This window comes from Leptonychotes weddellii, chromosome 2, assembly GCF_054177405.1.
Source record: "Leptonychotes weddellii isolate Sample4059 chromosome 2, ASM5417740v2, whole genome shotgun sequence".
Lineage (NCBI taxonomy): Eukaryota > Metazoa > Chordata > Mammalia > Carnivora > Phocidae > Leptonychotes > Leptonychotes weddellii.
The window spans coordinates 65,530,778-65,543,084 of record NC_138370.1 but is presented as its reverse complement, the minus strand read 5'-3'; the positions used below and the strand labels follow the sequence as shown (position 1 = coordinate 65,543,084).

At 43.0% G+C, this 12,307-nt stretch overlaps 1 protein-coding gene across 10 annotated transcripts in view; it reads left to right on the top strand.

Moving 5' to 3' along the window:
* Positions 1-12,307, top strand: part of DCLK2 (doublecortin like kinase 2) — a 146,232-nt gene that overhangs the window by 128,416 nt on the left and 5,509 nt on the right. For 9 of the 10 annotated variants that reach the window (XR_014142811.1, XR_014142812.1, XM_081811777.1 and 6 more), the window contains 5 exons: positions 2,961-3,094; positions 3,513-3,590; positions 8,833-8,929; positions 9,865-9,945; positions 11,118-11,234. Coding sequence is in view for 8 of the 10 variants with exons in the window: in XM_081811777.1 (XP_081667903.1) it covers positions 2,961-3,094; positions 3,513-3,590; positions 8,833-8,929; positions 9,865-9,945; positions 11,118-11,234 (507 nt within the window). In the remaining 2 variants the exon portion in view is untranslated. The remainder of the gene's footprint in view (positions 1-2,960; positions 3,095-3,512; positions 3,591-8,832; positions 8,930-9,864; positions 9,946-11,117; positions 11,235-12,307) is intronic. The other variant, XM_081811783.1, reaches the window with a different exon arrangement.

The window sequence follows — 12,307 nt, the reverse complement described above, 5'->3', positions numbered from 1 at the left end:
GGTAACAGTTATTTTCCTATTCACTTGGGGGGGGGGGGTGGGTGGTGACTCTCAGGTCCAGTGAGATCATGTGTGGAAAAAGCATTGGAATCTCTGTAGTTCTGTGAGATGTCAGTAACTGGGGAGAGAATGGAGCACTCTGCCAAAACAGAAGGCCTTTGGAGTCCCCTATGCATTTGTTCAGCTCTTTCTTCAAATCAGTCTCTTAAAGCAATGCCATATGTGTGTATGTCAGTGTCAGTCTCTTAAAGCAGTGTCACACATGTGCATCTGTATGTATTGATACATATTCCTGCTTTGAAGAGAATTTCCAGCTAAGATTTTGAAATGGACTCCTATTATCTTTCACATATTTGCCTCTGTGTCTAGCGTTGGGAAGAGATGAATCAGATAAAGTATTATTTCAGGCTTGTCTGCTCCTTATGACACTTCTCTTTTGATGTTTAGCCAAGGAGTGCCACTTGCCCAGACATAATTCAGTGATTATGAACTGCCCAGTACCTTTCTATTTATGCTCCTGCATCTGACTCGGAATTCCTTATAGGGGATATGAGAAATGGGGCTTTGGGGACTTCTGAGTATCTGATGACAACCCTCAAATACCCCCAGGCATCTGTAAATTGCATGTCTAAAGTAAACACTATTTTTCAAAAAAAATGTACCTAATGAGTGTATTTTAAACTTGTAAAAACAAAATAACAATGACATTAATAAAACTTTTTTTTTTTTTTTTGCTTTCATGATACAGACATTTAAAATTATAATGTTGCTTAGAATGTTCTTATCACTGCAATTACTTAGGGAATTTCTGAAGTCTGGGTTTCAGTAAATGCGTCATAAATTCTAACTGTAGTTCTCGATATCGGATTGTTCTTGTTAATGTTTACATTAAACATAATGGATGGAAAGTCGTCCTAAGACCCTGGCAAGACTGAGAACCTAGTTTCTCCTGCTTTAGGCTAAATCATTAGTAGCTTTGAATATGCCTCTGCTGAGCTGTGGCTGACTCAGAATGATAAATATCTGTGAGGGACTCTACAGCCTCACCATCACTCCCATGAAACCTAAAAGTCATAAAGATGTGTGCAGGGGATGTATACTTAGTACATAAATGTGGAAGCAGTTACTAAAATACTAAGGTGAAAAACATTCTTCTTAAACCGATGAGGACATCACAGGTAAGGAAGGTATTCCTGTGTCATGCTTTTTAAATGCCTCTCTAGACTGGGTATCGCTGACATGGGGGAGCCCTGAGGTTTTGATGCTTTTTCACGATGTCTATAAATCACTCCCCCTCATTAAGTATCAGACTAATGGAAGATGTTATTAACATGCTTATCTTGAAAAAACATAATTTTCTAAATTGCTCATCCTTCAGTAAGGAGTGGTTTGAGTGAGGATCTGGTTCAGTTCATAGTAAAATATGAGGAAAAGCAAACTAAATAGAACAAAATTATAAAAGTAGGGAAAGACATTACATTAGTACAGATTAGATCTCTGCAGTTATTCTCTGAAATTCACCCTTCTCAAAATGGACATCTGAGAGATGAATAGGCAAGCACGTTAAAGGTTATGCAGTTAAATCTAAAAACCATCTATTTAAAATGTAACTTTCAGACTTGGATCCCATAAGGAAAGTTTGCTTATATATAAAATTAATTTTTCTTGATTATAGAACCAATACGTGTTCATTGTAAAGATTTTGGAAACCTATTGAAAAGTATAAAGAAGAAAGCTAAAGTAATCTTTAGTGCTACTCCCTAGAAATAAACTGAATGTTTTGGTGTATTATACTGAATATATAATTTTGAATATTCTTTTTTCCTGTAATATAGTGAATATTTTCCATAGGATTAATACTTATTTGAAATGTGCTTATTAGTGACTGTATAGTGTTTTATTATAGGAATGTACCATGATTTATGAAGTCATTGTCCTATTTGCCATTTATGTTCCTTCCAGTTTTTAAAAACATAGATAAATTCTGAGATTGGTGGCCTTGTGTGTAACCTTTGGGTTCATCTCTATTCCCTTAGGATTGGTTCTTAGAAGTAGATTTACTGGATCAAGTGTTATAAATAATTTTTAAGAAATTCACATGTTGCTGAAATGTCTTCTAGAAAGACTGCTTCCCCTGTAAGCAAAGCGCATTCATATCTTCCATATCTTCACCAGCATTGTTAAACCGTTTCTAATATGTTACTTATCTTATCAGCCAGTCCTTCTGGGAAAGGAAGGAGCATTCATTGAACCCTGATCCAAGCTTGGTCTCTTCACACCAACCCCATGGGTCAGGGACTATTCTCATCTCTCACAGGTGAAGAAACATGTTCAGGGAGTGACTTGCGAAGGTCACGCAACCAGGAAATGGGTGGAGTGGTTGGTTATTCAGGTTCAGGCTGTCTGTTCCCAAGTTTATTTTCTTTCTAAACTTACAAAATTTTCCCCTATGAAATATTTATATTCATCATTGGACTGTCCAAAAAAACAAACCCGGATTTTATGTTCTAAAGTAAACATGAAAGTGTTTTAGTGGACACAACAAACACCATTTCTGAGACTCTCAAGTACCTCACACACCGTGAACATGTAACAACAGTCAGTTTCCTGATTCCGGGTTTAGAGGCCTCTCAAGCCACATCGGGTAAGCAGCTGCCTACACCCCGCCTGTTGTGTCAGCCCATATTCATTTTACTCCTAGATAAGGAGCTTTTTACAAAGATGGAAGATACCGTCTTTCAAATTCCACACAATCATGCAAAGTTTCTAAAGAAAAAATTTAGAGCTTTAAAGCATCAAAAATAAATCATGGTGTTATTATCACAGGGAGAGTTTTGTTTTTTTGTTTTTTTTTTTAGTTGATGAATACATCTATCTGTGTCGTTTCTACCTAATTCCAAGGGCCCTTTTGGAATCATTGAGAAAAGGAACTACTGATCATTGGCTGGTTTCTGTTCCAGGTGTGTGAATATCCCGACGGAACCAAGTCCTTGAAACTGGGAGACTTTGGGCTGGCCACTGTGGTGGAAGGCCCTTTATATACAGTCTGTGGCACGCCGACTTATGTAGCTCCAGAAATAATTGCTGAAACTGGGTAAGACTCCTGGTAGCTCTGGTTGGTACTCTCACTTTGGTGGTAAAAGGTATGTGTAGCTGCGCCAGCTGCTGTGATTTCACTGGCCTCCTGGGAAGGTGGAGGGTGGGAGAGACTATCACCTGCATCATGACTTTGATCATGACTTTGTGCTTCTATATCCAAGAGCCATAGGCCTGGATTTTTGTCCTGAGGCCAATCTTGGAAATACAGCAGTAGCCCCCAAGACCGTGGTTAGATTGGGAGAAAAGTAGATGCCTCTGTCCAAAGGGCAGTTAATTCCTTTACGTGAAATGAGCGCTTTGACACCGAGAAAACCCTTTTTCATAACAAACAAAGGCAAGTACTCCAGTAGCGTGGAGGGTCCTTGGGGGGTAGTATCTTTATTTCTCCCCCTCCACCCACTTTGTTTTCCCAGCTATGGCTTGAAGGTGGACATTTGGGCAGCAGGCGTGATCACATACATACTTCTCTGTGGATTCCCACCATTCCGAAGGTCAGTGGCTCTTTGAGTAACAACATTTGAATTGTAAACTCCCTCTGATCGGCAGACATCCTCATCCTGGCAATCAGGACCAGTAACTGGTCAATAAAAATGTCAGTTAAAAATTATATAAACATACCTTTCACTTTTTATCTTATTTTACAACTATTAATGGATATTCCTTGACCACACTTTTGATGTGAGGCCAAGGCCTTTGCTTGGTGTATGGTCCTCTGAGTTTCTTACGGTCATTCTTCTGTAAAACACACCCATCATCCAATGTCTACAATTTCCATTCTCAGTCTTTTTCACGGGTGGTAAGATTGAAAGATGCTTGTGAAGCAATCTGATCCTTCTAGGTAAACAAACCTTTTCCCTGTTGTTAAAGTCATTTCTCCTACTTAATTTGACAGCAGGTCTTTTTTTTTTTTTTTTTTTAACAACTCACTTTCCACAGCATTCAACTTAGTTCTCATAGACTCATAGAAACGGTGAATTCTTTCTTTTAAAATTAATTTCATCTGTTTACATAATATTTAATGCAGTAGAATTACAAATACTTTTAGCATAAATAGGCCTGGGAATACACAGACTTACTCTTGGTAATGGTGTATCTCACCTGGGGTGGGGAGCGGAGGTGGCCACACACAGGCCTCGGGGTGTGTGACACACGGCCCAGGGCACACTCAGTACCCCAGCAGCATGTACCCAAAGGGATTGCAGGGCTTTGGCCACAGTGTTGCTTTTGGTCTGTTCCATCACCCTCTTTGGAGCAAATGAATGCCTTGGAAGTAGAAGTTCATCTAATGATGCAAGTATGTTTTTCTTCTGAGTTTTCTTGAGTTCTCTCTTCATTTTCATCCTTCTTTTTGTTCATTTTATAACTACTGTTGAGTAACTGCTGTGAGCCAGGCACTGTTCTAAGCGTTGGGAATCAAATGGCAAACAACGCATGTTCTCTGATGTCGTATTTATTTATGGTGTGGTATTAGGTCAGTAAGTTCAATAGGTTGAATTCACTGCTCCCCCCCCCCAACATTTTATTATAAAGCTTTGAAACATACAGGGAAGTTGGAAGGTGTACCTTTTTTTAAATGATCAATTTTCAATTGAGTTGAACAGTTTTCTTTTTACTGACATTATGGTAAACATAAGAGTGACACGGAGATTTCAGTCTCTACTTTTGAGAGCCTCATCATGTAAAGATACCCATCACCAGAATACTGATCAAGAAGAATAAAACTAAAAGCATGAAGACATTTAACAAAGGTTAAATGAAAGATAAGAGTATTTGAGTGGGACCTTGTCCTTGTGGCTGGGGTTGGGTTTCTGCAGGTGGGAAGCTTTTTCTGTCTGGCCATCAACATCATTAGGGCCGTTGCCTAGCTGGATTACACAGACCGTAGGATTACTGCACTTGTCAGCTTTTGCTGACTAACAAACTACTCCAACAGCTGTCAGTCAGTTCTGTGGATCAATTGGGCAGTTCTTCTGATTTGGGCTGGCTAATTGGGACTTGGTGGTTCATTGTGGCATCACTCACATGCCCAGAAGTTGGCTCAGTGTCGTCAGCGGGGACCACAGATAAGACTTGGTTAAGTGCCTTTCAGCATCCAATGGGTTAGCCTCAGTTTTACATGATGGTGGCTACAGGATCCCAAAAGCAGCCAGAGAGAGGGCAAGTTCCTTTGCCCAACCCCTTTCCAAGTCTCCACTTGACTCACCTTTGTTGATTGATATCCCACTGACCAAATGAAGTCAAATACCTGAGCCTAGAGTAAATTAACCAGGTCTGTTCCTGGAGGGGAATAATTTGTGGCCATTTTACATTTACAGTTCCATTGGGTTCTGGCTGGTTTGGGTGATGAGCTGTTTGAGGAACTAGTCAAGTGCAGGGGTAGTGTGTTTTGATGGCATGTAATCATGGGGCCAGTTATAGCAGAGTTCCCCTCCTAGGTTAACCCAAGTTGAGATCAGTTGGGAAAGGGTTATCAGGGATCAGTTTAGAGGAGTGTGTGCTCACAACTCCCTCTAGTGTTTCCACGTGCCAGGGCGGTCTGCGGGGTTTTTATTTGATTTTGCTTTTTACTTTTTAACAAAAGCGAGACTGAGATTGAACAGTGTGTATTGCTAGTGACTTGTTGCTCAGCGGACAGCAGCTTTTTGTGGGAACTGGAGGTAAGTCTGGCTAATCAAAGCGGTCAAGCTACCTTATGAAAAATGCTGACTTATATTCAGAAGCTGGTCCTACAACCACGAGGTTAGTTACGGCCTGAGGAAGTCTGTTCTTGGGGCCACTGACATAAAGTGATATTTGCATGACTGTACTGTTAATATTGTTGTTTCTGAAACATACATTCATTCTCCCCATAAGTGAACTGTTTGAATATCCTTTGTAACATTTCAAGTTACCTCATCAGACCTTTAACAGTTTGCCGTTGAAGAGGGAGTGTGCTCAAACTCCTATTGTTTTCAAGGTTTTTCTTGACGTACATTTTAAAACTTACTGCACCTTGATCCGTGGGCTATACTGTTTTAGGATTTAAAAGTGCCCTGAAGCATCTCAGCCAGATTGTGGAGTATAAATGTGTTAATAAGTCCAGTGTAGATTTAATCGGGGTGGCTTTTACTATGTGACTATTTAGAAGGATAAATTTACTTTCTGTTCTTCTGGGGAGGGGTGGCCTGAAACTCTCAAAGCGCTTGCATTTCTCAGTGTGGATCCTAAAAGGTGCCTTCTAATTGCTGAGACCCTATGGGCTTGCGTTTGTTAACTCAGACTATTTTGCCAAGAACCTAAATGACTTGCTGCAGCTACACTTCCAACTTTTTAGCTGTTTACTAACAAAATAAAAGCCATATATATTAACAGAATAGAAGCTTTTTGGTATTCCAGACAATAAAATGGAGATGAATGATAGAGAAGAATGGCTAAAAGGAATGGTTCTGGAAATGGGTGATTTTTAACATCTTTTTCTAACATTGTCTTCTGGGGTCCTCCAGTCTCCTAAAGATGTCTGTAAAATCTCATTGTGTTCTTATGTGCCTCCTTCACTCATTTTGAGGGAGAGTTGACAGTAGGAAAGTAACAGTGAAAAAGAAAACATTCAGACACTTAGAAAGAAATAATCTGTGCGCCCTCCTAGACAAGCACTTTCCAGGACAGCAGTGGGGATCTGTTGCCTCACTAGGTTGTCTGGCCTGACTTCTCCTCAGTGTGCCTCTTGACCCAGACTTCACAGACTGGCAGAGGTCGATTCAGCTGGGCTTGGGGAGATGTCACGGACATTCCCAAAGCTCGCAGACTCTGTAGGCATACCTCAGAGACGTTGGGAGTGCAGTCCCAGGACACTGCAATAAAGTAAATACCACAGTAAAGCGAGTCCGATGAATTTTCTGGTTTCCCAGTGCATATAAAGGTTATGTTTACACTGTACTGTAGCCTATTAAATAGTGTGCAATAGCATAATGTCTAAAAAAAACAAAGTACATATCTTCATTTAAAAATGCTTTATTAAAAAAAAGACGGGTGCCTGGCTGGCTCAGTAGGTAGAAATTATGACTCTTGATCTCAGGGTCGTGAGTTCAAGCCCCATGCTGGGCATGGAGCCTACTTTAAAATAAAAAAATAGTAATAAATAAAAAGTACTTTGTTGCTAAAAAATGCTACCCATGGTTTGAGCTTTAGCAAGTTGTAGTCAATGATCAGAGATCACCATAACTGATAGAACAATAATGAAACAGTGTGAAATATTGCGAGAACTACCCAAATGTGACACAGAGACACAAAGTGAGCAAATGCTGTTGGAAAGTGGTACTGATGGACTTGCTCAATGCAGGGTTGCCACAAACCCTCACTTTGTAAAAAAAACAGATGAGCTGCAAAGGTGCAGTAAAGTGAAGCACAAATAAAATGAGGTTTGCCTATATTCTTGTTCACTGAACAGGAATGGGATCATCATATCATCAGACAGCCCCAGAGTTTGTCTCTAGGCATGGCCTTAAATAACCTATTTCTGTGGACGCCACAGGTGCTTACTCGGAGAAGGCAGTTAGTGGGCCTGGGCTTCTGTGTAGAAGGCTGCGGAGGGTCTCATGTGAGTACGCTGAGCAACAGGTGCAGGGGCCCTGTTGGGAACTCCCAAGAGAAAGATAGCACACTTGCTAGCCGAGACTGATTCCACTCCTGGATTTTGTTCCTGACTCTAACAGCCCATCCTGAGTTTTCCAGTAAGGCTGGGTAATGGTCTGAAAAGCTAAGGACTTTGTTTTCACTCAGGCCGTTGATGCACCCACCAAGTGAGAGGGGTGGAGGGTGGCTCTGTGGCTCTGTTTTCTGGGAAGTTGGGGACATCCAGCTTCCTGAATTTTTCCTAGTAGTGTTTGTACATTTCCATGCTCCTTCCATCGAAAGTCAAGTCCTCATTTATTCACTAGGCACCAGCTGTGTGTGTGCAAGAGCACTTGTAAGGGTGGCAGACTTAGGCACAGCATGAAGACGGATGCCCACCTGGAGGCGGCCACAAGACCCGTCCACCTCAGCCTGTGCAGTTCCAGTTGCCAGTCTTGGATGGGCTCTTTTTTTCAGATGGAGCTTCAACGAAAGTCAAGTTCCAATGGGGAGCTAATTATGTCTTGAATATTGTATTCAGATTCTGGACTCCTTATACCTTTTTCATCTCTTAGCTGTTTCACTGATCTTGACTGTTTTATTAGAAAAGCAGAAAGAGGAAGGGCAAGGAGATCTGACTCAGATTTGCTACTTTTCCACTCTGATTGCCATGAGAGATTAAGTGAGGCGGATGCCGAGGTGCTTTTTTCTGAAATGAGAACTGACACTATTTGTGGATTTCATTTTTGTCTTGAGTCCTTTTTTTATTTGGCAAAATATATACAACATAAAATTTGCCATTTTAACCATTTTTAAATGTACAGTTTTAGTGGCATTAAGTACATTCACAATACTGTGAAACTGTCACCACCATCCAACTCCAAAATTACTTCATCTTCCCAAGCTGAAACTGTATCCATAAACAGATTCCTTGAGTCTTGTGTCCTCTCTCTCCCTGATACCCAGGCCTATGGAAATGTTCTTTAGCTCATTGTCTAAAAGGAAAAATAACAAGTGCAATTGAGATGTGAAATGCCCAAGCCAAAGAGACTAGACTCCTCACCCCACTCTTCCTGTGACCGTTTTGTTGAAAAACTGTATGATGACTTTGGTTTTTCTTCCATTTCCTTGTCACTGACTTAGTGAGAACAATCTACAGGAAGATCTCTTTGACCAGATCTTGGCTGGGAAGCTGGAGTTCCCAGCCCCGTACTGGGATAACATCACGGACTCAGCAAAGGTACCATCTGGGTTTGTTCCTGTGGGTTGCTTTTTGTAGAGGGGCCCTCCTCTGTTGCATGGGGCTGTTGCAGCTCTTGGTAGTAAGCTCCAGGTCTATCTTGACTTTTAACGTGTGTTTCTTCTTTAAGTTCATTCCACGGTATAGTCTCTGAAATTTTTTTTTAATTTTTAAAAAAATTAACATGTGATGCATTGTTTCAGGGGTATAGGTCTGTGATTCATTGGTCTTATAGAACACCCAGTGCTCATTACAACAGATGCGCTCCTTAATGTCCATCCATCACCCAGCCACCCCATCCCTCCCCTCCAGCAACCCTCAGTTTTTTTTTCCTGAGATTAAGAGTCTCTTATGGTTTGTCTCCCTCTCTGATTTCATCTTGTTTCATTTTTTCCTCTCTTCCCCTATGATCGTCTGTTTGGTTTCTTGAATTCCACATATCAGTGAGATCATATGATAATTGTCTTGAAACTCTGAAGGGAATTCTGAAGGCTGGACTGGGTGTTTTCCCAGTTTGCCCCTGCCACCCTCCTGTGTTCCTCTAAACCCTAAACATTCGTGTTTCATTTATTTAAAAAATACATATTGGACACCCATCGGAATGTGGGCATGGGACATACCGACTTGCCAAAAGGAACAGTACTGCAGGTTTTAAACTGTGGAATGATGCTAATAACCAGAAGTCTTAGGAGGGAACATGCTGGTTTAATGTCGACCCAGGAGAGGCCTTCTCTTGTCTCGCGGAGCGAGGCGAGGCCGCCGTGTCTGTGCAGCCGCCTGGTGGGCAGAAGGTGTGGAGGGGATAGTAGCTTTGACATTGAAATGGCTGAGCAGCTGTGTTGGCTGGGTCTTTGAAGTACGTGGTGCAAACTCAGATCTCTGTGTTTATGCTGGAATTCCCCACTTCGTCTCCTCTACGGTTTTTCTTTTTCCAGGAATTAATCAGTCAGATGCTTCAGGTAAACGTCGAAGCTCGGTGTACTGCGGGAGAAATCCTGAGCCACCCCTGGGTGTCAGTAAGTACCCACGTTCGCAGGGAAGGAACACTTATAAGTTCTGTAACCATCAGCGTGCTTCCTCACTGCAGCTTTTGTGCACACAGAGCTCTGCATCCACGTTCCGTGGCAGGGGGACTGGCTGTTTTCTCTCATGAGCAAGTAGTGTGCAGGTAGCTCTCTGCGAGAAAGCAGTTGGCATGAGGATCTCGGAGTGTTTGACCTGGGCAAGTCACTGTCCCTTTCTGGCCCTCACCTTCCTCATCTGCAAAATGAAAGAGTTGGTCGGAATGCTCTCTTAGGAGCCTTTCACCTTTTGCCTTCTGTGCTTCTGGGGTTTGGGAGTTTTCAGGATTTGCCCAGGAATGAGCATGTTTCAGACCCTGATCCCTATGTCTTGATGGCATGTGATCACAGGAGAGTCACAGTAGACCTCCTGCTGTGGGTAGGAAGGCTGAGACACAGTCCCTTCTGGAGCTGGGTGGAGGGGTCGTGATGTCGAGCAGAGTTCTGGGCTTGGTGGTGCCTCTGGGTTTAGGGTAAATGTGATCCATTAAATGGTGCTGGTGGGAGAGTTTGCATTTCCCTTACTCCCAGAGGCTCTGAGAGAGTGAGGTTAATGTACATAGCCAAGGGCTCTGGCTAGCTTGTTGGGGAGGGGTGGTACCCTGGGCCCCTCCACCATCTCTGTGACCCCAACATCCTGACATCGGGCTTTGGCCTCTCTGGATCTGGCCGAGTGACTTGGGTCTTAGCCCGAGTAGCTGAGATGCCATTTCTTCATGAGCGATAAAGACTAACAAGTAACCGAATTCTTCATTAAAATAATAAACTCTTCATTAATTTTGATGTGTCCATGGGAGGGATCTGTACTAAATTCTGTGGGATTTATGCCTTTTGTGGAGAGTCTCAGAAGCCTAAAGAATGTCCTCCTTCGTGCTCTTGGGAGACTGGTGCTCCCTCCTCAGCCCACTGTAGGCTTAAGGAACAGAGTAAATGGCCTGGGGTCTTTGTGAGGACAGAGGACTGCTACACAACAGTAATTATTTTTAAAAGGTCATTGTTCCCCTAACCCTGTGGTAAAGATGGGCCCTTTCAGGAAGAGATGGTGGGGTGGGGGTGACTATTAAGGAAAACACAACTTAGGTGTGAGAATCAGAAATCATTGTATTTGATTCTTTTCTTTTCTGTAGGATGATGCCTCCCAGGAGAATAATATGCAAGCAGAAGTAACAGGTAAACTCAAACAGCACTTTAATAACGCGCTTCCCAAACAGAACAGCACCACCACCGGGGTCTCGGTTATCATGGTAAGTGGAAGGCACCCTGTTCTGCTCTTGGAAAGCGGCAGTGTCTGGCCTGACTGCTCAGCAGACATTGAATCTTTAGAAGTGAATAGCCAAGGGCTTTCCTTCACATGGAAGTTGGCACCTTCCATGTTCCTCTTTTCACTTCAAGACTGGCTTGGCACATGGAGTGCCCCCATCTGGCTGACTCCAGGGCCTGGAGTCCTGGGGGGAGGGGGTTGTGCAGGACCGGCCAGTTGGATGGGCCCGGGCGCCAAGGAGCCCCTGGCCTCTCCTCCCGGGCTCGGCGCCGTCTCTCGTGGCTGCTTCTGCTGTCATCTCTTTGTCTCATCCGGGGAGGGGTTCCCAAGCCTGGGTGGGTTTACAGTCTCAGACAAACTCTGTGAGGTAGGAATTATTCTTTTGGGACCTGGGATAAGAAACTGCTAAAGTTAAACAAATTCCTTTTAGAAGTCAGTGTTTTGTGGCTTTTAAAAGTACAGAACAATGTAAAAAAATATTAGTTTTTTCAAGGTTAGATTTTAGGAGAAGTCCGTAACAGTGATCCCCATATTTTTTCAGACCTTCCTTCTTTCAAAATGTTTTTAAGGCAATTTATCTAAATCCATAAACACAACAACTCAAAAGTGGCATGAAAGTAAGGGAAGTAACATTAAGGTACATTTAGTAAAAGGGAAAATAAAGTCAGAAGGAATAAAACTGAGCCAGGAGTGCAGTTAGCTCGCTGAACCAGGCCTGAGCCCTTGCTGAAGCCGGGCCTTCAAGCTGGTTGTGAGCATCTCCCCTGCTGTTTTGGCAGCAGGATACCGAGCCACTAACGTGGGGGGCCGTGAGCTCTGTTCTGCCCATGCCCCCACAGGATCAGGGCCTGAGTATCAGCTGGGGTGGCTTCAGACTCAGACTCTCTAAGGAGACAGGTGCCTGAGTTGTGAGCAGCTTGGCCACCCCTGGCCACCTCGGGTGTTGGTGGTACCCCGGGCCAGCTGGGCACCTGATAGCCGGTGACAGGCCGGCACCATAGCCCCAGCTTTCTAACTTGGGACAAGCCTCTCACCCTCTGGAAAGGTTCAACTTGT